Here is a 27,563-nt window from a genome sequence, read left to right as displayed (position 1 = left end):
CTCAAAAGTATATAATTATGAAGTGAAAAATCTAATTAATCTCAAAGTTTTCTTCTTCATCTGCATCATAAATTTTTATCTAGTTGTTTTTATAAATTCTATCATAGAGAAAAGATAGCATAAGAAGATATCTCATGGTATAGGACGTTTATGTTCAAAATTCCAATGTCTGTCTATTCTGTTTTGGCTGGGTGTTAATATAAGAATGGCACAGTTTGAGAGATTACCAGCGTCACATAGCTTCACCAAAAACAACTACTAGGACTATCGGCTTCAGTTAACAGAGAAATTTTGAACATACACGCCTCATACCATGGAATATCTTCTTATGCTATGATTCAAGTTCAATCCAAAAGTCAAACATGTTCAACATCTACAATAATAATAAAATGGTCTATATTGCAAAATACATTCATTCTATACAAAACTTGATTAAATGAAACACTGGATTATTGTCTAGAAATATCACTAATTTATTGAGAAATTACAAATATGTTTCAATACCTATGGTATCATCTTGTCAGGCACTGAATATGAAACCATGGGTGTTAAAACAGGTTTGTAACTTTTTAATAAATTTGTGATATATGTAGGCAATAGTGCAGTGTTTCATTATTATTATTAGTGTTTCTTTAAGTATATGAAGTCAAAACTTGAATTCAAGGAAACTTGACCAATGTAAACGGCGGACTTGGGATAGATTCGAAAACTTGGAAGTAATGTAAATTCTTGAATAAATAAAGACTAATAATAATAGCTAGTACTTCTGTGAACAGTAGACCTCGCGCAGTTATAACGACGTCCCAAACCATAAGCATATCCACACTGATACACTAATTTGATCAGATCATGCTTACACAAGATTTAATTATCATATAACGCTTTCCGGAATTTAGCGCGAGAAAACCAGAAGACATCTATAGTGAGGTCCACGTTATAATGACAGTATTTGATCAACTTTGGTTTTGCTATCCTTGCATATCATTCGACAAAGCCGGTTGTACTATACTTTTCTAGGTCCACAACGATGTCAATTATGTTTTTGACGGTGTAGAAATATAATTAATTAATGCAGAGATTCGGAGTCGCTATTCTTCTATCTTTATCCACTGCCATTATAACGTGGACCACACTATAGGCGCCCAGACGAGCAGTTATAAGTTCTTTGCATCCTATTCAATAGTGCATAAAAATTGCATTCAATGAGGCATGCAATTTATAGTCTACACAGCTGTTAATTTTTTACCAAGTTACATTGAGATATTGAATTGCATGCGTCATAGCATGCAATTTATAGTCAACTCGACAGCTGATTTATGATGAATAATTCTATAGTCTGATTTTTACTCTAATATTGACGTATGAAGGAGGCTCCTTTTTCCTTTTATATTATCCTTGATATGCAAAATTTCCAAAAACCTTATATATACGTCGACGCGCAATTTAAAAAGGAACATACCTGTCAAATTTCATGAAAATCTATTACCGCGTTTCGCCGTAAATGCGCAACATATAAACATTTAAACATTTAAACATTTAAACATTTAAACATTTAATCATTTAAACATTTAAACATTTAAACATTTAAACATTTAAACATTTGAACATTTAAACATTTAAACATTTAAACATTTAAACATTTAAACATTTAAACTTTAAACATTTAAACATTTAAACATTTAAACATTTAAACTTTAACATTTAAACATTTAAACATTAAACATTTAAACATTTAACATTAAACATTTAAACATTTACACATTTAAACATTAAACATTTAAACATTTAAACTTTAAACATTTAAACATTAAACATTTAAACATTTAAACATTTAAACATTTAAACATTTACACATTTAAACATTTAACATTTAAACATTTAACATTTAAACATTTAACATTTAAACATTTACATTTAAACATTTAAACATTTAAACATTTAAACATTTAAACATTTAAACATTTAACATTTAAACATTTAACATTTAAACATTTAAACATTTAAACATTTAACATTTAAACATTTAAACATTTAAACTTTAAACATTTAAACATTTAACATTTAAACATGTAAACATTTAACATTTAAACATTTATACTTTAAACATTTAAACATTTAAGCATTTAAACATTCAAACATTTAAACATTAAGAGAAATGCCAAACCGTCGACTTGAATGTTAGACCTCACTTCGCTCGGTCAAATATTAATGAATACTTGGATTGAAGTAAACTCACTGATCCTCGTGGGTATCACTGTGAGTAGCCTCGAGGAAGGATGGCTCCCTGGCTATGACTTTGGGATCCAACTCGAACACGCTCTGCAGTGGGAAGCTAATTTTAGGTGGCTCTTGCGATTTCTCATCCGAAACTTGAGCATCCTGATCAAAACAAATTATTCATGAAAGTATACGGATTCTACAATATTGCATTACATACAGAGTGGTTAAAAATGAAGTGATTCTTATTTACCAAGCATAGTTATGTGTTGTTGGTTATCCATCTTGTTTCCACTATTATTAACACTATTAAATTTTATAAAACTTTCAAGTGAAAAAGCACTCACATTATTTGATGTGGCGACGTCCGTTTCGTGCTGGTATTGCACATTTTCAAGCCAAACAGGAACTGCTGTTATGTCATGAATATGTCACAATAACATGTATGGAGTGATTCAATTATTTTCAGGGCTAATGATTACAACTAGGGATAATGGCCCATATGAATAAAACCAGAGCAAATGCTCATGAGCAAGAGAATGGAGCATAAGGTTTTGCTCATGAGCAAAAGGTAGAAGCAAAAGCATTTGCTAATTTTTATATGAATAAGCTTTACCTTATACTCTTACCTTATGCTCCTGAACTCTGGAGGCAAATGCTCACGTATTTCAAAGATTTTTCATTAGCTGATTCGCTTTTGTAGCCTTACTTTGTTTTCATAGCTCACGGAAGCGCTAAATATGCAAGTAGGGTGCACCCCTTGTGTTTGCGTCGTCTCCCGTCTGCTCTGTTTTCTATTTATGAATAGAGTTTTAGGTTAGTTGAGTTTAGAATTCTGAAATAGTAGCGTGAAAAAAATGGCATCTCTATAATAATCTTTAGCATTTTCTCATAATATCAATAGCCTTCTTATAATCTTCTACACTCTCATCTTCTTAAATGCCCATTTCCTATTTTGTGATGGTTATCTTTATAACAGGTAACTACTTTTGTATTTATTCTTTTGTAGTGATATGTGATGGTGATATATCATGGTTGAATCTAAAAAGAGATTTATAGTTCTCAACTATTGGTTGTGATCGTATCTAGTATAGTTTCCTCTTCATCATACAAATTAATTTTACAATGAGCAAAAGTTGATAAGCTGCTCTAGACTAGACTCAACTTTTGAAGCATTTGCTTCAAAAGTTGAGCAAATGCTCTAGTTTATTAATACAATTTTGAGCAAAAGCTTTTACTTTTGAGCGAATGCTCAAACTATTTTTTTGATGAGCATGAGCAAAAGGTTTTGCTCACGTTTATTCATAGAAAATGAAGCAAATGCTCCATATTTTAGAAGTATAAGCAAATGCTCAACTTTATTCATATGGCCCATTGTTTTTAAGAAAATATATAGTGATTCAATATTTACTTTATTTTTAGGGCAACAGATTATTTAAACACAATAAATAGTACTATCAAAACCTTTATTCTATTATAAAGTGTGATTCAAAATCAATGTCCCAATTTCAAACAATTATTTTTTTTAAAACGATGCACACAAATTAACTTAACATCAAATTACAAAAGCATCAAGTTTATACATTTTATGTTACACAAATCATATGCATGATTACAGACTGGCTTAGCCCAACACTGTTTCTTTCCAGAATTTTTTATTCTGATCAGATCAGGGATTCCACAACAATAAAAGCCATTAGCCATAGGTACGATTATTATTATTATTATAAATGCAGATTGCTTGAGTACAATAAGCTTTGTAAATTAACTTCAACACATAATCTCTGAACCATTATATACAGATGGAGTTTATTTTTATTTTATTTTATTTTATTTTATTTATTGTATAAAATACTATAATCATAATACAATTATGACATTGGAGGAAAAACTAGGCTAAGCCTGTACTATTTCTCTCCAAAAATTTTGATAAAATGTTAATGTTGTCCAAAAGATAAGGTTATATAGTCACACACTGCTTCGTATCACTTGATTTTCGGTCCAGAAATGATGATTTAAAATTTTGAATTTTGAAGGTTGATTTTATACTTTAAATGAATCACAATAAATTAAAAACTTTAGAAATATTGCACTTATTTAAAAAATTTGAATACAAAATCAAAAACCTACTCACTATTTGTTACCGTATTCAAATGTGGTGGGTGAATGAAACTGAGTGACTCCTTGTACTTTTTGAGGATATGACAAGATAACATTGAATGTGCATAAGAAAACAATTGTAGTAATTTATCATTACAAATGAAAAATCAACTATCAGCTAGTTTATAAATAATTCATGGAACGCACGATACATGCATAACTCAACGAAACTTGAACTATTTCTCTTCATAGTATACTTCTAATTAAACTTTCCTCTGCTTTCAATAGAACAGATGACAGAATGTCACATATTGGAAACTATAAGATACGATATCATTTCATTGATCAAAGTTGATATGTAAATTATTTGGTGACTGATAATCAAACGGAATGTCTTATTTGTGAATATTTCTGGTGGGGAAGTTGATATTTTATTACACTTTATATGATAAGAATAATTTTATAGATTGTGAATGAAACTCTTGTATGAAACTTACCCATGCTTTGACTGATACTGACACAAACCTCTGGAAAAAATAAATAATTAAATCACTTTTAATAAACTTTTTGAATAAATTAGTAGAGTTTTGTAGAGTGATCACATTGTTAAATAAGGCTGGAAAAAGACTAGACTTTATTACAACAAAATTCCTGTAATATAAATAAGATCTTGAATCTTCAAACGCTTTAAATTCGATATTACTAACTGTAATATTATCAAATATTGATCCAGGATTTTGAGATTAGTCTGGGTGAATACGCCTTACATCAATCATTCCTTTTTCGGAGATTTATTTATTCACCTAGAGTAATACGAGGTATGCCTAAGTATTCAGTTTGTCAAGATTTCGTCAATTAGACCCCTGATAGGGTTAGGCCTATCTGCTAGTACTCAATAATTATTCGTATGTTTCAGAGATATTTCAGAATCTATAGAATCTATGTATAGAAATATGACAGATTTTATATTAGGAATTGTCAGATTTGAATAGCATGATTTCAGATAATGTAGCCAATTTGTAATAATTTTAATGATGAATAGCATTATTGTCAGATAATGTTGAATAGCATGCAAATAAGCTTTAAGAGTAAGCAATGTATCAATGGACTGTACAAGTAGGCTACGGTATGATTTGAAAATGCCCCACCATGTTGAATGTCGCAAATACTTATAGAGAGGTCCACGCAATACATACATTCATACATACAATTTAATGGCAGTGGAAAAAGATAAAAGAACGGCGTTGCCAATTCTCTGCCTTCTACAGAAGATAGCTGATACTGGTATATCTAATGTAATACTATTTGTTCACCCTTATTCAAAATAATCAAATATATTTTATTCATCAAGAAAAAATATTTTTCAATGATTCAATAATTAATTTTCATAAATTGAATATTTTTTTATAAGTTATATTTCTACATTGTTAAAACACGATCTGGCAACGTTGCAGAGCTAGAAAAGGATAGCGCTATCTGCTTCGTGGAATGATAGACAAGGAGAGCAGCACCAATGTTAATCAAATTGTGTGATTATAACGTGGACCTCACTACAGTGGCTATGGAAGCAGTTATGTAAGTGTTGTGATGATGTGTGAGTGTAGTGGATGTCTATGATGGCAAAAATCGTACTTGTTATTAAACTGTAATAATGAAAGTTCTATTTTATAAGCAAGTATTACCAGTAGCTAATAATGAAATATGTGGGAGCTTTCAAGTAATATAGACACGAAAAAGTTTAGGAAGTATGTGTACACCACACTCAGACAAAAACTTTGAACCTATTAATAAAAACTATATAAGAATCTTGTAGTACCCTTTATTTTTAAAAAACTTTATTAATAAAAACAATATAAAAATCTTGTAGTACCCTTTATTTCTTAAAAACTTTATTTAGAATTTGAAAGCTTTATTTATAAGATTTATATCTTTTAATAATTTAAAGAACATTGTTCAAATTTGAAGTATATGATTCTCTAATGAAGTTACAACATTACATTCAAAATTTAAAACCATTGTTTTTCAAGATAAATTTTATACTTCAGTATGAACTCATGGATTCATGAATGATGGAATACAATAGAAAAAATGCACATCATTCAGAATATTATTCAATGAGTAGAGCTTTTAATAATCAGGTTATAATACAAAATTATATATTAAATTATAATTGAATATTTTTATTTTTAATTGTTGAAATATTAAGGCATGAATGCAGATTGATTGGTTTGTTTGAACTATGCTTTTATTTTTGTAGTACTATATTATTCATTGTATTTTGAATTATTGTTTTAGGTTTATTTATTTATTAATTTGTTAATACAATTAAAAATAATATGAATATGATCAGGAAAGAACAACAGGCAGAGCCCAAAACTATCCTGTTCCCAAATGTTGATATATAATAGCATGTCCATAAAAATAGGTTATGTTCTTACTGTGGTTAAATTCAGTTTCTGTCCAAAAATATAAATGAGCTGAAAATTTTGAATTCAGGTTACTGTTACTTTGATTTTATTGTGTAATCTCAATGTTGAGTTGTAGAGAGGACTATAAAGTCTTAATTCTGCCAAATAAAAAATGTTTTCATTTCATTTAAAAATTATTCAATACTACATAACCACTAAAAGGTAAATGTCCATCCAAGTCCAATCAATTTTGTAACTATAATTTCAAGAAACTGTAATAAGCTGTAATAATGTACTTCAATTTCAAGAAAAAATCCTTATTGATAATTATTTGGGATTATTTCTTATTGAGGATTCTTATTTGATGATGTTTGAATTTGTATCATCGTGAGAAACCTCAACTAAGCTAGAATTTGATGAGAGAGAAAAACACCAGTTATGAGCATGAGTAGGAATAGGCGATAGAAATCATGTAGCGCAAAGCGTGTTATGCCAAAGCACTGATAGATATGAGACAAGCGAGGATCGGAGATTAGTTTTACCCGTCTGTGTCTATTAACCGAGGTTGAATCTGAGTTTAAGTCATCGTCAGGAGAATCTGCTCGTATTATGCGCTTGAAGGTCTGCAAATAAATGGCAAGGCATCGACAAACATTAAACAAAGTTTGAAGATAACTGCTCACGATAATTTCAACTTTTGAGCTTCTTCAAACTAATCAATTACACTGTGAATAGCCTATCATACTTAAAAAAGATATCTCACTATATTACTTTTGTATCTCAATAATATTATGCATTACTACACTATTATTATTGGTATTACTCTACAGTATTAGTATATTACAATATGCTATACTGTGCTTGGTGCACAATACTACTGGAACATAGAGACACTGGGAATATATATTACAAAAATAGATATAAATCTATATGTTCAGGCTATTCCCAATTTTCAAATTCATAACTCATAACAGGAATTTTTGTACCTAATACAGACACAGGGAATATACAATATACATAAAAATATGTAAACTGTACGTACATATGTATATTTTTCCTTTGAGTGTTAGGTATTGAATTCTGAAAAAATCTTATGATATACTAAAATTATTTGAATTTCAATCTACTATAAATTTTTCTTAAATACAGACACAGGAAATGTACAATGTACATGAGAATATGTAAACTCTATAAAACCCTCTAATACTATATTTTTATGACTTTGACTTTGCCTATTGTTCTAAGAATTTAACGGCAATAAAATCATATTTATTTATTTATGAAAGTTTCATTTGCATACCTTGGTAGGCATTTTCAAATTGACTGCTTCCGCCATTCGCCTCATCACTTTCCAAGGTACATGAATCTTGAGAAAATATGTTTTCTGATCGAAAGAATTCTGTAAAAAAGTAACTTCAACTTATATTTTGTCACAATAACGTTTCACATTGAACCTATTTCGCACTATGTGTAACCTTAGAGAAAAGATAGCATAAGAAGATATCTCATAGTATAGGGCTTTTATGTAGCAAATTGCACTGATAGTGCAACACTCAAGCTGATAGTCCCAGTAGTTGTTTTTCGTCAAGCTATAAAATGTGATGCTTGTAGTCTTTCATACTGTGTCGTTCTCACACTCCCAACAAAACAGTAATAGACAGTAGTCGACAGTAATCAGCTTGAGTTAACAAAAAATCGGCTTGAAGTTTGGAATATAAACTACCTATAACATTAGAAATCTTCTTATGCTATATTATTTTCTATATAATACAACCTTATCTAAATTTTGGAGAGGAATAGGACAAGGTTAACTTATTTCTCCTCTCCCTCTCATTTTCCTGATGTAGTTATTGTAAGAATAAATAAATAAATTATAGTTGCTGGCTATTAAGCAGAAGGAAGTCAAATAAATTTGAAGATAAGTTTTGAAATGAGTCGCAAACCAAGTATTTGTGACAAAATATTGAGATTATTAACATTATCAAATCAATTTTTTCAATAAATAGAACGACTAGCAGTGAAATTTCTCCAATAAATGAATTCATTCACTTACTGTGTGAATAAATTCACACAGTTCACATTTATATACACAGTAAGTGAATAAATTCATTTATTGAAAAATCCGTGCTAGTCGTTCTATTTAATAACATAAAAGTGATTTAATTGTAAGCAGTTGGTGATGGAAAATAACATTATTAAGTCAAGATGAAAGGTTGAACATCTTTCATGAGTAAGATGGGAGAACAGCGTTGCCGATTCTCTGCCTTGCCACTGCCTTCTATAGAGAGGATAGCTGTCTGCTTTGTCGAATGATAGACAATGATAACACCAACGTTAATCAAATACTGCCGTCATAACATGGACCTCAGTATAATATTGCTGGAGAACAATCTAAAATGTTCTTTCCATTAAATTATGTTATTTCAATATTTTTATGTAATTTTCAAATTGTAGTAAAATTGAAATAATTACCTGCTTTCCTTCAAGCTCGAGTTCCAAACCCTCTTTTTCTAGACTCTTGTGGAACTGTCTTCTTGTCTCTTGAAAAACAGTTTCCTGTTCTGATAACACCCCAACCTCCTCTATGTCCTCCTCCTCGTAAACAAGAAGCAAGTCTATCCGTCTCCTGCCATCTCGGAAGAATAGGTTATCTTTATCAGGTATCTGCAACAAAATTCTATTCAACTCATAGGATAATTATTTCAATACCAAAGTAATGAAAACTGAGTTGCAATAGTAATTTAATTGGATGATTGCTTTTATTAAGGACGGAGTTAGGACTCTGCCACACAACCCTAAAAAAGAATTGAGTGTATGAAAAACATCTGCTGTCACCATCCCGTGAAACCTCACACACAAAACATCTATTCAAATTCAAATGATCTTTATTCACAAAAAAAAGTAATACAGCAGCAGAAACATTAGATATATAGTGAATATTCCCCACAATGACAACAAGTCTGGGGAATTATTTCTGAAAATAAATTAATTCATGAGTAATGTTCATCTTTAAATTTTAGTTGATGTGACTTTATGTGGTTGTTTCACCTTGAATATTTGCAGTTTTCATTACTTTTGGTATTGACATTTTCCTAAGAAGTTTAAACTCACTCAAAACTTATGGAGTGTTTTAAAATATTGTGAAGTGCAAGTGCATAGAGTATTTTTAAATTTAAGTTTGAAATTAATAGTGAAAAAGTTTATCTCCTAGATAAATATCTACAAAAGTGTGTAAAGCGAAAATAGCAGAGATATTATGAGATACCAGTACAATCAGCTGTATAATAAACTGAATGTGATGAATTAATCACACCAGTTTTAGTACATCCTTTTGTAGAAATCTATAGCCTACCAAACTTCTATTCTGTGTACCAAATAATGACAGTACACGCGTATCAAAACAAATAAGGAATTGAAAATATAGAACAAAAAAATATCACCTGGATATTTTTGTAGAGCAAAAATAGCAAAGATGTTATGAGACACCAGTACAATAAGCTCTATAATAAACTGGCTGTGATAAAATTAGAATCACTATATCCGTTTATAGAAATCTACAGCCTACCAAACGTTTTTATCAATTAGAAACAATCTTTGCGATCAATTACAGTTGGATAATCTTTCTTTTTCCCACGTGCAATATTAATGATAACTGTGTAATAATTATATGACGAGTGAATGAAGCTATCGATCTATTTCGAGATTAATTATTATTTAATATTCAAAAAATGCTGTGAATGGAACTATCGGACTACACGATTAATTATTATTTATTATTCAAATTGATTGAATGAATTGGACAAATTAGACAATAAATGGAGGGTTGTGGTTTACCTTTGCACCTTCACAGTTGATTATAGTTGCAAGACCCCCCGTTGTATCTTCCACTTCATCTTCTTCGCTTTCACTTATAGGAATGCTTGAATCAGTTGGTTGACTGTCAGGCAAGGGCGTGCCTGGTATATTATGGAAGTACGACGAATTCCAATTCAACATTCTCCGTCCTATAATGTGATAAATTGATGGTTTCATTGATATGCTATTATCAGTTCAACTCTTTCATAGCACTTTCTCTTAAAACTATTATTTTAGAATCAAATAGATTTCTCAACAAACCCCTTGTCTATTCTATTATGTTATTTATCATTTATTGCTTCTTTAAGAAAGATCTGTTTGTTTGGCTTTGAAATACTCCAATTATTATTAGCGGCATTTTTATTTCTTATGAAGAGAATAACACACCAATTTGATCCAGTTTGATTTGCAGTTCTAAATGTTTGAATAAAACAGAATCAAATTGGATTATTTCTTCAATGTTCTTTTCCATCAGTCAAATTGGTGATTGATCTCGTTGTTACAGTAAGTGAATAAATTCATTTATTGAAGAAATGTGACTGATAGTCAGTCTATAATGACAAAAAAGTGATGATTTATTCCATAATAAAGGACTACAATGATTAATAGCCACAGAATTATTGAAGATTGAATGAAAAAAGACTAAGAAATTATTTAATAGGACTACAATGATTAATAGCCACAGAATTATTGAAGATTGAATGAAAAAAGACTAAGAAATTATTCAATATGAATAATTACCACAATATCAACTTCTCAACTACACAAAAAAAAATTATTGAAGAAGTCTCTTCTTTCGAGTTAATCATAGTAGAGTATTGATGAATAAATGAGAATTCGAATGAAAATGAAAATCAATAAAAGCACTATAAAATAATATAGTCTTTATTATAATTCCAAACTTGAACATAATGCTCATTATTCATAAAAATTTATGGTTTCCCTCTAGTTAAAACCATAAAGGAACAATAGCGTAAACTTATGCTATTGTTTCTCTATGTTAAAACTTCTAAAAATGAGAAATAGACTAAATGTTATCCACTCTACTTCTACTGTTTCAGACATGTCTGTTTTAGCCTGTACATTTTATAGAAAATTATTGATTCCTTGATTTATTCTGGAATAGCCTAATATTTTCATAATGCTAGTATTAGCTTCCTAATGTAAGTAGAAATACAAATTAATTTTCAGAATCGGGCTTTGGTTTGCCTTTTATTCAATTATCAACTTCCACGATCCATAAACTTCCCAACCTCTGTAGGTTCTATATTTTTTTGTATATAAATTATAAGCCATGAACGTTTCGAAATAGACAGGATGTTCTAAAAATACTCATAGACTTTCCAACCTATTACAAAAATAGTCCTGTAACTTTCTAAATATATACTGATCGTAAATATTCGAGATATGAAAGACTTGACAACCGTCTCTCTCACTACCACCCATAGATGCAGAATAGATTATAGTAGCAAAAAAATAACATCTATACAGGTGCAATATTAGTCGAATAACAGTAACAGATACTTCAAGACACAAGTAACCGTAACATGTAGGCCTACAAGTTGAGCACAGGTAAGAAAGTCTGCGATTGAATTTTGATTCGTGCGAAACGCCACGCTTAATGGGTTCGTAGGAACTGCCACCGTAAAAAGTGCCACTTAGTCACAGGTAATGCTTGCCCTTTGCATTGAACCAGAGACAAATATGAATATTGTTTGCTCTCTGTTGTGCTCTGAACTGACCTTTTGTGTTAGCGGGTTGAGTGTGATCCACATCTGGCAGATTAGTGGGCATTGCGGCCACTCGATGTCGTTCCATATTGGTCATATCTTCAGGGGTAAACTCGTCTTCAGTTGGTAGACTTTCTTCAAATGTCTGCTGGCTGGATGTGGCTGTCAGCTCAATTCCAGTTCCTATTGGAAAGTGCCAATTAATAACAAAATATCTAATATAATAAAAAAACTGGCTTATACATGTACGGGATATGGGGAATACACGAATGACGCATCATCACGTCTCAACTACTCAACTGATTATCTTGAAACTGTGCATAAAGATTCTTAATTTAGCAAGAATGTTAATAGGCCTCTTTTGAATTCTTCAAGATTTCAGTAAGTCAAGTTTTCAATTAGACTCTTGCAGAGCACGGAAATACAAATGACTATTCTGAATATCACAAGTGACAACTTCTCAAATAAAATTGACTGTTCTAATTTACATCTGACACTTTCTCAAATATTGATGACTATTCTCAAATAGAATTGCAAAAAGTGCAAGTTAGTCTTGAATAATGTTAGGGAACACTCTTGTTTTAGGGACGCTAAACTTACAATTGACTGCGTTTGGAGAGAGAAACTTATGGGACCGTTTCAGTTTACAGACTAATTCAGTTTTTCGTATTTTGTTCATTTTATAGCCAGTTTAAACCCTGCTGATGTAATTGATTGCGTTGTGTGACCTCACAAACAACGAAAACCCGGTTGCATTCCAATAAATTATTCATGCAAATTAGCTCAAAATAAGTCGAGAAGCAAACTCATTAAGTGGTTCCCAATCGTGAAAATCTTTATTTTTAGCTGTAATTTCACTGAAAATTAGCGTTTTCCGAAATGTAAATTGTTGTCGAATGTTAAATTTGCGCCTTTTCCAAACTGTCTAGACGCTATTAGAAGAATATTGCGAAAGAAAGAATACAGTTTAATTACAACAAGCATGTTGCATACTGTAGACGAAAATAATTTGATCATTTGCAATTCTGTGCGGTGCACATTGATCTCGATCAATTTTTCACGATTACCTCGATATAATTGCGATCGTTTGTTGAGGAGTGACAACAATTTTTCTCCATTTTGAAGGTCTGCATGATATAAAAAAAATACAACCCCACAAATTCCAACGTAGTTTAATAGGGTTGTTACGAATGCGGTTTGAAGGTTTGATAATGTATATCCATCCAAGGACGACATGCAAATGATTTTCACTTAAACATGAACATAAACATATGACTGAAATTGATTAGCCATCATTGCAGGATACTTCCAAGAGGGAATTTTATTTTTGGAGGATGAAAAGGAATAAAAAATCATAGTCCACTAAATGTGGGTGGAAAAGTCGATTGAATCAACCCACATACATCAGTCAATCTGCAATAATGATAAATCTAGCCATGAATTACCGTGAATAATATAGAACTGGGTCGTTGATTTGATTCTCTCAATTCTATAGCCCCTTCAACTCTTTACAAATTCTTATGGAAACTTACTTGAGAGTTATTAAGAACAGCTGAGATTTAATAAATTATTACTTTCATCTAGAGCATTATCAACTCTTAATAATTCTTCAAAAGTTTCTTCCATTTCTTTTCCTCCTTCAACTCATTTCATATTCTTATGGAAACTTACTCCATATCTATTAAGAACAGCTGAGATTTAATAAATGATTACTTTCATCTAGAGCATTATCAACTCTTAATAATTCTTCAAAAGTTTCTTCCAATTCTTTTGCTCCTTCAACTCATTTCATATTCTTATGGAAACTTACTTCATATCTATTAAGAACAGCTGAGATTTAATAAATGATTACTTTCATCTAGACTAGAGCATTATCAACTATTAATAATTCATCAAAAGTTTCAGATGGTAGTTAAATCATAGCAATACCTACTTTCTCTACTCGATATAGTAACTCTTCAATCACATTACTGAAAAGCAAATTTTGGTCTTGCGCGCCTCGAAACGTTCTCCCAGTTTAGTCTCAATCACATCCAAAACGATCTCTCTGCCAATAAAAGCCATAACAATTTATTTAAATGAATTAATCACACTCTTAGCTCACCAGTTCAAAAGTCCAATTCGGTGGCCTGAGTCAAGTCTCCGCTATTCTAATAATTAAACTATTTCAGCGGCGTGTTTGAATTGTTACAGTTTGCACAGTAGGTAATAATAGTGTTGAAAGTTAGCGTCTATTGATGCCAATTTCACGGAACTGATCGCAAATGATATCTACTCCACTCTATAGCATTTCAACAACTTCTCAACTATCGGAAAATAATAATTATCGGTGACGTTGTCTTCCTCTACGAAAGCTGGCCCATGAACTTTGATTATAGTTCGAGGAAGGAAGTTCTTCTTGAATCAATTGATAATGAAAGTGAGGTTGTAGTGATCATTTAGTGAAAGTCCACCATATTTAATTCACTATCACAAGTTGTAGGAGTAAGTCTGGTTCCAACTTTTTACTACTGACTCATTGACCTACACATTCAATCAATGAACAGGTGCGTAATCTACGGTGTAACCCGGCTATGCCAACTAAATGGCCTCAGTAGTAATTTGGCGGCAAAAATAATACGTCCAGTCTATAAAAGTGAGCTCGATTCTAATTTCAAAGTCTCAATCAACTTCTTCAACACTAACGCTATAACTTATTTAGAAAATTCCATTCAAGTTTGGTCGCACGCATAGCTTAGTTGAGTGTTATCAAAATTATTTATTCATTTCATCTATTGTACAAAAAACTATATTCATAAAATAATTATGACCATGAAGGGGAAACTTGGCTGAGCCTGTAAGATTTCTCTCCAAAATTTTGATAAAAATTTGATGTTGTCCAAAGTATTATTAGGTTCTAAAATCACACATCACTGCTTTGCCACTTAATTTTCGGCCCAGGAATAAATATTTGACAATTATGAAGGTTGACGTGAGAAATAGATAAATGAATGTATCGCAGAAAACAATATAGATTAAGAACTTGATAAATACAGCACTTATTTGAAAAATAATTGTTATTACTTGACTATTTAGTTAGAAATTGATACAGTAAGTCATTCTTCAGAGGATGAATATTATTATATTATTTATTTATTTTAAAAGCTAAGTTTAAATAGTTCATCCATCCAAATCATTACATACACAGGTATTTGTACGTTAATTACATTCAAAGTGATTGATAATGAAAACTATGAGCGTGAATAAATGTATTTTCTACTATTTCAATCACAAATCCTTTTTTCAGCATTGATTTCATTTCAAACTCGAATAGCATTCACAAAAAGCATTTAATAAAATGAAATCAAATCATATCAAAGGTGCATGACGATATGAATAAATGAATTAAAAGACTAGATTTATTCAGTAGATTTATCCACAATACCACTTGCCAACTACCACAGTGTTAGAGTATTAGTGGTAGTTCACACAACTACTCAGAAAGTGATATCAAAAGCCTCTTTACAACACATCAGCTTGGACAATGATTCCAGAGTGATAACCCTTTCCTTTTTTCCTTCGTCCTGGTACCCCCAGAAGAAGGGAGTTTATTATAGAAAATATAACAAACAAAAATGAAAAATACACTAATAAAGAAAAATCTTACAAACAAAACAAATGAAGAATAATAAAAAAGCAAGAATGACAAAAGATAAGAAGATTCCTTTTCAGTGGAAAATTTTAAATATTATAAACCAGACAAATTATAAATTCTCCAAAACCTTCCAAAGAAGGTTTGACTGGAGGAGTCAAGTTTTACATTATACTGTATTAAAAAAAAACATAGAAATAGTACATTGATATAAGATAATCAATCAGTGATCCCAAAATAATAATTTTCAATTATTCAAAATAATAATAATAATAATAATAATAATAATAATGATAATAATAATAATAATAATAATAATAATAATAATAATAATAATAATAATAATAATAATAATAATAATATAATAATAATAATAATAATAATGATATATGCAGCCAGTGAATCCTATCTCAAGTTGGCTGTGGGTGTGGTACAGCGATATTGGCATGGCATTTGGGTTGGACAAGTGTGCAGTGCTCCACCTTCTGAAAGGAAGATTGAAGGGCCTGTCTGAGGGAATGGAGCTCGTTGATGGCAGCATTATAAGAGCACTTAATGCTGGAGAGACCAATCAGTATCTGCGATTTGATCAAAATCAAGCCCAGGATTCAGCTAATATGAAGAAGGCTCTCTGCAGTGAGTATAAGAGAAGACTTTGGTCATCTGAGTTATCAGGAAAGAACAAAGTTGTCGCCACAAACATGCTAGCTGTGCCAGTCCTTACCTACTCATTTGGAGTGGTCAAGTGGAACAGATACGAGCTCCAGGAACTGGACAGGGAGACCCGAAAAAGGATGCACATGGAGAGGAGTTTGCATCCCCACTCTTCTGTTGACAGAATACACCTGCCAAGACATGAGGGAGGCAGAGGTTTGCTTGGTCTGGAGAATTTGTACAACAGGGTGGCCATACAGTTTGCCTGCAGCATAAAAAGATGCTCTGACCCCCTGATGCAATTGGTCCACGATCATGAAGTTGCAGGGGTGGGAGCCTTCCTATATAAGGCAGCACAGCATGCCGCAGATGCCCTTGGTCTCGATTTCAACACTGAGAGGGAGGAAGGGCTTCAGCCTAATCAACTAAGGGCTAAAGTGAAGACTGCTGAGTCTAGACTTCTTTTGCTGCAGCATAAGGACAAGTCCTTGCATGGTGTCTTCTATAGGCATATCGAGGAGCAGGGCTTGTCCAAAACGCTGACTTTTGTTTTTATGAAGTCAGCAGCCCTGAGATCTGAGACTGAGGGTTTCATACTGGCATGCCAAGATGGTGTCATCAACACCTTGTCATACCGTAGCAGAGTAATGCACATGGATGTCCCAGATATCAGTTGCAGAGTGTGTCATAGAGCACCAGAAACGATCATGCACATCTTATCATCGTGCTCTGTTCATGCAGCTGTGGGCTACATCCATAGACATAATGCTGCGCTCTATTACCATCTTAGACACTCATATGGTATTGACAAAACACCAGTGCTGCCTCATGCCCCAGGGGAGATTGAGTCTGTTGTGGGGAATGAAAGGTGCCGAGTGTATTGGAATTACTCATTCTCCACCACCAGGCTTTTAAGAGCCACAAAGCCTGATGTTGTCCTCCTTGACATAGTGGCAAAGACAATGTATGTAATCGAGTTCTCAGCAACAGCTGAAGGCAACATTGTCAGCAAGGAGGAGGAAAAACAGGCAAAATATCAAGACCTATTAATAGAGCTGCGCAGGCTTAACCCAGGCTACTCGTTAAGAATAGTGGTGTTGATTATAGGAGTTTTGGGTGGCATGAGACCCTCGTTTTTGGTCAACCTTAAAACCATTCCAGCCTATGAGAGAGCTGCTACTGCACTCGCAGGTCAAATGCAGAAGGCTGTCTTCCTTGGTTCATTACATCTACTCAGGGCAAACGATTCAATGGTAACGGACCCAGTATGATTGTTTACCACATGGACATGTGGAGCAATCACTCTGGTAAAATCGCTTGTCACTCTCCTTTGGGGGTCGGAGCCCAGGGGAAGAGTGGTCAAGCAAAACCTCAAACAGGATAAGAAAAAAATAATAATAACTACCAAGAGACTCATACTACCAAGGAGTAAGGGAGGTCGTGGGCTCATTGACATCAGATGGGCGTGTATGAAGCAGATCAGAAGCATGAAACAATACTTCTTGGCTAAGGATGGAGATTTGTACAATGCGGTGAGGAGAGCTGATCTAGGATATACCCCACTCAATCTCTCTGTACAGCTCAATGACGATCCAAAAACAGATGGGCAGCATGAGAATGAGATCCTTCAGCAATAGCGGGAAAAACAGCTGCATGGGAGGCATGCTAACATTTTGGGACAGCCTGGGATGGATGAAGATGCCTAAAATGCGTGGCTCAGACACAGAGATCTGTTTATAGAGACAGAAGGCCTCATGATAGCTATTCAAGACCAAGTAATAGCTACTAAGAACTACAAGAAGCATATATTGAAGCTGCCTATAAATGGTGACCTATGTAGAAGATGTGGTATGGCTCCCGAAACATTGCAACACATCATGTCAGCTTGTCAGTTGATGACAGCTTCAGACTATTTGAGATGCCACAACTCTGTTGCTGGGATCCTACACCAGGATCTTGCCCTGAAGTTTGGTCTAGTGGATCAAAAACTGCCATACTATCTATAAAAGCCACTTTCTGTACTTGAGAATGATACACACAAGATGTATTGGGATCGCTCTGTGCTGACTGACAGGACAGTTGTGCACAACCGGCCACACATTATCCTCATGGACAAGACAGCCAGGGAGACTATTTTGATTGATGTTGGCATACCATGTTGCCACAACTTGGAACAATATTACAATGAGGAAATATCCAAGTATCTCCCCCTGGCTGCTGAAATCAGGGATGTCTGGAAGCAGGAAAAAGTTACAACTGTCCCTGTTGGAGTGATCTCTACTGTTGGAGTGATCAGGCAGAAGGTTTTAGCGAACCTCAGTCGCCTTGGTGTCTCAGGGAGTGCAAAGCATGGAATTCAAAAGGCGGTTGTACTCAGCACGGTATCAATGATTAGATCCTTTTTAAATAATAATAATAATAATAATAATAATATAATAATAATAATAATAATAATAATAATATAATAATAATAATATAATAATAATAATAATAATAATAAAATAATAATAATAATAATAATAATAATGGATAGGTGTTCAATTTAACGTAAAAAATAATTTCTAACAAGCAAGATTAATTGAAACTTTACAGTTGAGAGCTTACCCTCAGATAATGAATCGGCATCTTGAGAGCCTTTCCCAGAGCTAGTTCTGTTGACAAGTTTTCTCTTCATGCCTTCAGTCGTGGATACGGGAATCGCGCTATTGCTATCTTGATATTTTGCCAATTTTCTCTGCACATCTCTGAGCCACGCTTCCTCACATTCAGTGCCCTGGAACACCATACACACAAATGCTAAAAGCTGAAACCGCAAACTACTGATTATTATTACATTATAGGGCCTACTCATAATAACAACTAATGTGAAATTGGCATTCTCACAGGTTACTGACAATATGTTTTTGATATTATTATGTATATTAGAGAAATTACCCTGTAGAAGAACTACGGAATGAGACTCATGGCTACTATGCTAGATTTGGGAGAACTATGGAAAGACACAGGTTAGAATTTTTCAAGTAAAAGAATCACTACATGGGAAGGAAACACTTCACATTGCTGCCATTAGAATTACAAGCAATAGTGGATATCAAAAAAATAATATTAAGTAAAAACCCAAGGAGTTTTATCATTGTCTCTGTATACTGCCTAAGAGTTTACAGATTACACTTCAGGTTTATGACTTGTTTATTTCTTTTTACTGTTTCTATATGAGGTTAAAGACTGTTTTCTACTACTCATAATGTTATGTTTATTTGTACTAGTAGTTCTGTGAACAGTAGACCTCACTCAGTTTTCTCATCCACAAGTATCTGGGGCCTATTTCACAAAGGTACAAGTATTGTTACCAACCATGGTTACGAACAAGTACTTGTAGTTACAAGTTTACAAGTACTCACGTTTCACAAAAATTTATGATCTACAAGTTTACAAGTTTACAAGTCTACAAGTACTTCAATAGTAAACATAACCTATTTTCATGATGATTTCCTTTTATCATACTTTATAAAGGTTACTTGTACTCTTCAATAATTACTTTGAAAATATTTGAAAGCAATATAATGTTTTTTGTACAGTCTACTTCATTTATTGATGAATTTGTAACCTACGCACTATATGTACTCTGTATATATATATATATATGTATATGTACAGTAGATGTACTATATATAATGTATACTATACATACTGTGTATATATACTATAGTACACATAACCTATGAGGTAACATATTAATAACTATTATGGAAATTTATTAAATTTAATTTCCTGATGCATATATTTCCAAAATAATGAATTTAGAGGGATATATGGCATTTTTGATTATTAGAAATATTTATTGAATATTTAAAATCATTTTAATGATCACTTGTAAATCCTTTACATAGCTTTCCACCTCGGTAGAAATTTCATAGTTACGAACAAGTAATTTCGACAAAAATTGTTGGCTACAATAAAAATCTTTTGTGAAACACTTGTTCGTAACAAGCAAATCACTTGTAAACTTGTAGAAATTCATTGTAACTACAAGTTTACAATTCTGCTTTAGTGAAACGCTAGTAATCAGCTGTTCTCCAAAACCATGGTTGGCAACAAGACTTGTAACCTACTTGTACCTTTGTGAAACTGGCCCCTGATGTCACCTGTTCTAGTTGATTCAGTTGAATTATAATTTACAGTTGAATCATAATTTACTAGAATAAAATAGAATAGAAAAAACGTTTATTGGATAAATAAGCTACCTTAAGTGAACCTCAAAGAGGCTGCTTGACAAGGTACCATATACAAAACATGTAAATTCAAATATATATAATACATATATCAGTGAACTTTATATTTACTTAATAGTTGAATTTACTTATCAGTTTATTACACTGTTAAATTTACTCACAGAATTTACTTAACAGTTAAAATTATCATGATATTAATTAATTAACTGTTGGCTCAGCTCTCAAAAATCTCAAAAGTGTTATAATATTTTAGTCAACCTGAACTTACATACAAAAAAATAGAACATAATGTGTTACAACAATACAATACATTAATAGTGAATTACATTATGTTACATCTAAAGTGTAATTATTCAACCAAATCTTCAAATTTCTTTTCAACAGGCGCATATTAACAAAGTCAGCACAATTATCAGGTAAATCATTGAACGTTTTTGGTACAATGTTGATTAAGGTGTTTCTGGCTTTTTATTATTCTGGCTAATTATTCCAAGTGAATGGTACAACATACCTCTCATTTCTTAAATCATATCGATTAACTTTCATAATTTAATATTTTTTGCTGAAGTAATTTTCTAAAATCAAAATAAACAGAAATATACCTTTCATATTCAAAACCTTGCATCTATTCAAAAGGTTCTCATATGGAATATCTCCCTGAGAATTGCTGAACAAACGTAAAATCTTCCTCTGCACCGAAAATAAACATTGCTAGCAAATCCTCACCCTTGCAATCCACATCTCATAACAGACTCTCCCAAGGCTATATACATCATCCTCTTCACTTTATTGGGTATTAAATCTTTAATATAATACATTTTGGCCAATACCTGTTTGAGTCTATTACAAACATTTTTTACATGACTATCCCAACGAAAATGACTGTCGACTGTTACTCCTAAATACTTATAATTTATACAATTTGATATGAACTGACAATCTCTTGTACATATTCATTTCTTGCTCCTGCAGAGGAAAAATTCACAGCAATGGTGCTTAATTTTGGGTTCCCCAAGTCTTTTCATGTAGGATGAGGTTATGTGCAGCACCTTGGTTTTGGTAACTTTTATATTTAAACAATTATTATGAGACCATTTAGCTAGAGTATTGGTATCATGTTGTAACCGGGTTTAGGCCACATTTAACGATTTACGAGAGGAAATCAACAAAATATCATCTGCAAACATAAAAATCTTACAGTGAATCAAATATCTAGGTAAGTCATTTGTGTAAAGTAGAAACAGCAAAGGTCCCAGGACTGATCCTTGAGACACTCCCACATTTGAAGTGACTTGAATAGTTCCCAATTTTAACAACAAATTTTCTATTCTCCAGATAACTTTCAAATAACCTGAGTACAGGTCCTCTTATACCAACACTTGATAGCTTTTGTAATAAAATTTTACGATCTATGGTGTCGAAAGCCTTTAAAAAATCTATAAAAAGACAAAGGTTATGAACATTATCCTTCAAGTTACTATATATATAATTAGAAATATTTGACAACAAACTATTTGTACCTAACCCTTTCATGAAACAATATTGAAAATCATTGATGATATTATGCTTATTTAGGATTAAATTCATCCTCTCGGCAATATATTTTTCGAAATTTTTTTCAAAAATTGTCAATATGGCAATTGGCCTAAAATTCTTAAAATTAGAGAATTCACCATTTTTATGGATTGGTCGAACAACAGAAACTTTCATAAGATCAGGTATACTTTGGGATTTGATCATTTTATTTATAAGCAATTGTAAAAATGAAACCATGTCATCCTTCAAGAACAATATATCTTTTAACCTTATATTATCAAAACCAGGTGATTTATTTCTATCAATTTTTGCCAGTTCTCTACTCACGAATTGCGCTGATACTAAAGGTAAATAGAAACTACAATTGATAGAGAGATCTTCTACATCACCTAACGAAAACTTAAACCCACAAGAATGAATAATATCTTGAACATTAAAATAGAAACTCATTCACAAGAATGAATAATATCTTGAACATTAAAATAGAAACTCTGAGCGAACTCATTTGCTATATCTTGTGTTTCTATATGAGACATATGCTTCATAATTATATTTTCCATCGACTTACTCCTAACGGTTCCCAACATGCTATTAACAAACCCCCATATTTTTCTCATATTACTCCTATGACCTTCGAATCTACGCTTGAAATAAAATTGTTTTTTTTCTTTATTCTCAAATTCAACCAATTCCTATATCTATTATATTCAATCACTCTTGTTCATAATAATAATATCGTGTTCATAAATGTACGCAAACAGAGTATTTCAGTAAAGTGCATTAGTTTTGAATTGCTTCTATCTCGTTTTGACAATTCTAGTCATGCCACCTAAAAAGCAAGGCTCTAGAGACGAGGAAAGAGATAGCCAGCCGGCTGCTCAAGCGGGAGGCTAAACAGCAGAACAGTTACAGGTGGAAATCGAATTTATCATCACTCATTTAGGCGTAATCAAATCTGATGTAGAATCTATTCGCACTGAACAGAAGGATATGATTACATCCATCGAAAAATGCTTTCAACTCATCAATGATAATAAAACCGTTATTTCGAAGCACGAAACAAAAATAAACTCTTGTGTCACAAATATTGAGTTAAATTCTTCTGAGATAGCTTCCTTGAAATCAAATATGAACAAATTGAATATTGACATTGCGGCTTTTCAGCAATATTCTAGGAAAAACTGTATCAATATAAAAATAGAAAGAAAAATAAAAATCTTATTACCCTTTTTGAAATATTTAATCACAACATCTTTCGGACATTGATGCCATTTTCAAGTGATATCAATATTGTTGGTGTTCCATTTCAGAGTAATGAAAACATTTTTGACATTCTCAGGGGATAAAATTTGAATTCACTGATAATATGGTTGACAATTGTCATAGACTATAATATAGTAAACCGAACCAGGACTCATCACCTTCTATCATTGTTCAATTTGTGAGAAACATTGATAAACATAATTTTCTAAAATGTAATGGGAAACTTATGGCGAGTGATGTTGAATGGGTGAATAACAATCAAATAATCCATATCAATGAAACTATGTCTCCTTTCAACAATGCTCTATTCAAGAAGGCGAAAGAGCTACAAAAGAAGGGTGACATAAAATATGTATGGTTTAGGGGAAGGAGTGTTTATGTTAGAGTTGATGACAAATCAAAGAAAATTGTTATTTCACGTTCTGAGGACATTGACAAAGTAGTTTGAATACGGTATAGACTTTTAATATTTTACAGTATCAGTAATTTATATGATTATCATTTTTTGTTTCAAGAATTAAGGTTAGCCATGTTTATTTATTATGATAAGTTGTTTTTATTTATTTGAATTTGAATATTATTCATTACCAAGTAGTCTCGTACATTTTTATAATTATGAATATTGTTTTTTGGTTTATTATTTCTTGGCTTGATTACTATAACGGGTATAGTTAATTATTATTGTTGTTAATTATTTCAAGCCAAGCTTTAACCGGTTATTTTTTTGGCTCAACATCTACATTAATCTATATTAATTATTTTGAGAGATCTCTTGTTTTTTTCTCATAGGCCAAAGCATAGGTGATTCTTTTTGGCTTTTGTTTCTTTACCTATCTACTTTATGCTAATAATATTCAGAAGTTGTTCTTTATTTATTTAAATGTGAATATGATTCATTATCAATATGTAGATATCTATCTTGCTTATATTTTTAATATTGTTTTTGTTGTATTATTTCTTGTCTCAGTTACTAAAACAGCGATGGTTTAAAATTATTGTTATATTTCTCTCATTTTAGTCCCTGGCCAATGCAAAGCTGACTGTGATTGGGTTTTGTTGGTAGAATTAATCTACATATCTATTTTACACTTTTACTTTTCTTACCTAAACATGGTTCTCAGTTTCCCGTCAATATTGTCATTATAATTTATTGGGTTTAATTATGTATGGTTTTTGGGAGTTTCCCGCAGTCTCGACTTCAAACTCCTAGTTTGTCAGTCATTTTCTTCTTCTTTTTAGTATGTCTTTCCCTTTTTCTTCTTTCTCCTATTGTATGAATGTGTGTGTTGAGTGTGTTTATGATAACTCCATATTAAATTATTACTCACAACTATTCAGTGCAGCCTCAGAGCAACCAATAAACTCATGTATGTTGATGGTAATTTTAATACAAATAATTGAAGTGGACCGTGTCGAAGTTCATAGCTTAGTATTGGGTAAATCTAGAAAATCTAACAGTTTTAATGGAGGAGGAATGTAAATTTGTTAATGATATAAAGCAAGTAAACTCCTGTTTTCTAACAGATAAGCTTAATGAAACCATAATATTCATCAAAACATTAGGAGTATAAATAAAATGTTGATATATTTTTGACCTATATTAACTATTGGAAAACGTTACCGTCCATAATTATAGTGTTATCGGAAACTTGGCTCCAGACATGCAATGATATCAATCTCTTTAATATTGATGGATATAAGAGTTATGACGCTGTTAGTGATGTCACTAACGCATCGGGGATTATGGTTTACGTGGCTGAGGAATGTGAATTTTCATGTACTCTAATGCCTTCCGACATCGTAGGTTCTGACTCTATATTTTTAGAATGTAAATTGTTAAATTATAAATTCAATGTTTTGTGTCTGTATAGGTGGCATAATTGGTGTTGAAACCGCTCAATTTTTAAATAGTCTTGATGAGTTCTTGTCGCTGAACGGAGGCTCTGATTTCGTGTTACTGGGTGATTTAACAGAACAGAAACTCTGTTTCTCACTTTCAAGTGATTCTCGCTTGAAGAAAAAATGAGTGTTTTCCACTTTAAAGGTATCAAAATACAATAGTAATAATGCTAGTGAAAACAAGATGGATAACCAACAATGAAATTAATATTGTTGTTATTTGTTGATGAGATATTAATTTCTCCAGACTAGTAGGCTACTATCAGAGTTTCGTTTTGTCCAAATTTGTTGAGATCAACAAAATTGTATTTTGTTAGGGTATGTGAAGCGTGGTACCTCACAAACCTTGTTATTTATTCTGCTACTTCGTCATTAGTAGGTGGAGCAAATACTAAAATATTCAGAAGACCATGAAGCTTCATCAACTGATAGCGAAACTCAATCAATTGCCAACTGAATGATTTCAATTATTACTGTAACTAGAAGTCAGCAAAGTTTTTAGAGTGAACACTTATCCAAGTTTCGAAAAATTCTTAGCACCAAAACTAACAATTTCCCCACCCATTAATTATAGTGCCGATGAAGCAAAGCTTTCCAAGGGTTTTCCTTCAATCAGGTTCGATAATAACATGCAATTTTGAAAAATGAGTTCAGCATAGTTGAATGAGTAAGTTTTTACATAACCTATAGTTTTGGGAAAGTTTGAGGAGGTAGTAATGTAGAAGTTTCCAGTTGTGAAAAATTATTCATCAAGTAATTTGATTGTATCGGAAGAGAGTTGTGGTGGTATTTCTCCACAATTGAAAGGATAAGACATTGAAGTTTTCAATATCACTATCAGCTAAAGATGTGACAGGTGTTTCCATGTAGCATGGAACTGTGATTTAAATTGATTTTGTACAAGTAAATAAATTTTTTTGAGTAAAAAATATATTGTATGTACTAATAATATAGTGGTATTGGCAATATCAATGTCTTATTCTTTCAATTATTCATCAAGTCTTCAAGAAATCGAGATAAGATGAGAGATGACTAATATTTTCGATCTTATGCATACATAACTTACAGTAGCGAGATTATGGGATGGTTGCCTTGACTCATTCACAAAAATGTGTTTCACTTAGGTCTATATATTAGCTTTCATTGTTTTTTTTTTTATATTATAATTTATTTTTAAAATATGCTTTATGAGGTGAATCAGTAGTGAATCACTAATTACTATAATTAGTAGAGACAGAGACTTGAGAAATTTATCTTTTTAGAGGCTTGATTGGTTTATCAAAAAGCCAAAAATATCAAAAAACCACTACCGCCATTTACCTTAGGGTGTGATCACATTGAAGTGCACGTCTGACGTCTGATCATGCATGAAACGAGAACCAAAATTTGAAGTGCCATTAAAGTACGTTGTGACTTGCATGTAGTTGCTTACACTGAACGCAACCAGCAAGTGCAAGCATTCAGTCGGAATGTTCCTATTGCTCTTTCCAGATTCTGGTTCTCTTCTGCACGCTTGGTCATGCATAACCAAGTGTGCACTTGCACTTATACGCAACCAATATGATCACACCTTTCGTTTTCGGACTTCACAGGGACCCACCCCGCCAAACCGGCCCCAAACCCCTTAGCTCGTGCTGAATTCCGGTGAAGATTGGAAACTCAAGAAAGATCTGAAACCCATGAATTTTAAAGCTGAATTTTCCTGGGGGAGGGCCCAGCAACCCCTGTGTTTACTAATGTCATAATAGTGTACGGTAATATAATATGCCATAAACTACCTAACAGTTCTACAGCTGGGATGTGAAAAACTTTCCGTGGGGGATCCCCATTCCACCTGGGGGTATTCCACACAATATACCCACAGAGCCCCCGATGACACGGTCTGGTCCTATACGGTAGTATTAATAATAATAATAATAAAAACTTTTTATTGTCAAAAACAATGTATAAAAAGGAAATTATAATTAATAATCAATAATCTAGAGACTAAGCTAATATAATAATTGATGAATCTTATGATTATTATATACATTTTATG

The 27,563-nt window shown here is 32.1% G+C and overlaps 1 protein-coding gene across 6 annotated transcripts in view; it reads right to left on the bottom strand.

Annotated features, from left to right (window-relative positions):
- The window catches only part of LOC111045483 (anoctamin-4), an 87,960-nt gene that overhangs the window by 39,424 nt on the left and 20,973 nt on the right, over nucleotides 1-27,563 (bottom strand). For 4 of the 6 annotated variants that reach the window (XR_005573281.1, XM_039442953.1, XM_039442955.1 and 1 more), the window contains exons 2-9: nucleotides 19,200-19,368; nucleotides 12,323-12,493; nucleotides 10,560-10,729; nucleotides 9,198-9,389; nucleotides 8,026-8,124; nucleotides 7,268-7,348; nucleotides 4,815-4,844; nucleotides 2,237-2,379 (exon numbers count right to left, since the gene is read on the bottom strand). Coding sequence is in view for 5 of the 6 variants with exons in the window: in XM_039442951.1 (XP_039298885.1) it covers nucleotides 2,237-2,379; nucleotides 4,815-4,844; nucleotides 7,268-7,348; nucleotides 8,026-8,124; nucleotides 9,198-9,389; nucleotides 10,560-10,729; nucleotides 12,323-12,493; nucleotides 19,200-19,368 (1,055 nt within the window). In the remaining variant the exon portion in view is untranslated. The remainder of the gene's footprint in view (nucleotides 1-2,236; nucleotides 2,380-4,814; nucleotides 4,845-7,267; nucleotides 7,349-8,025; nucleotides 8,125-9,197; nucleotides 9,390-10,559; nucleotides 10,730-12,322; nucleotides 12,494-19,199; nucleotides 19,369-27,563) is intronic. The other 2 variants (XM_039442954.1, XM_039442952.1) reach the window with 1 other exon arrangement.

The sequence above is a fragment of the Nilaparvata lugens genome, chromosome X (assembly GCF_014356525.2).
Source record: "Nilaparvata lugens isolate BPH chromosome X, ASM1435652v1, whole genome shotgun sequence".
Classification (NCBI taxonomy): domain Eukaryota; kingdom Metazoa; phylum Arthropoda; class Insecta; order Hemiptera; family Delphacidae; genus Nilaparvata; species Nilaparvata lugens.
The sequence above is the reverse complement of the archived record's forward strand: the minus strand, read 5'-3'. Positions and strand labels throughout refer to the sequence as shown.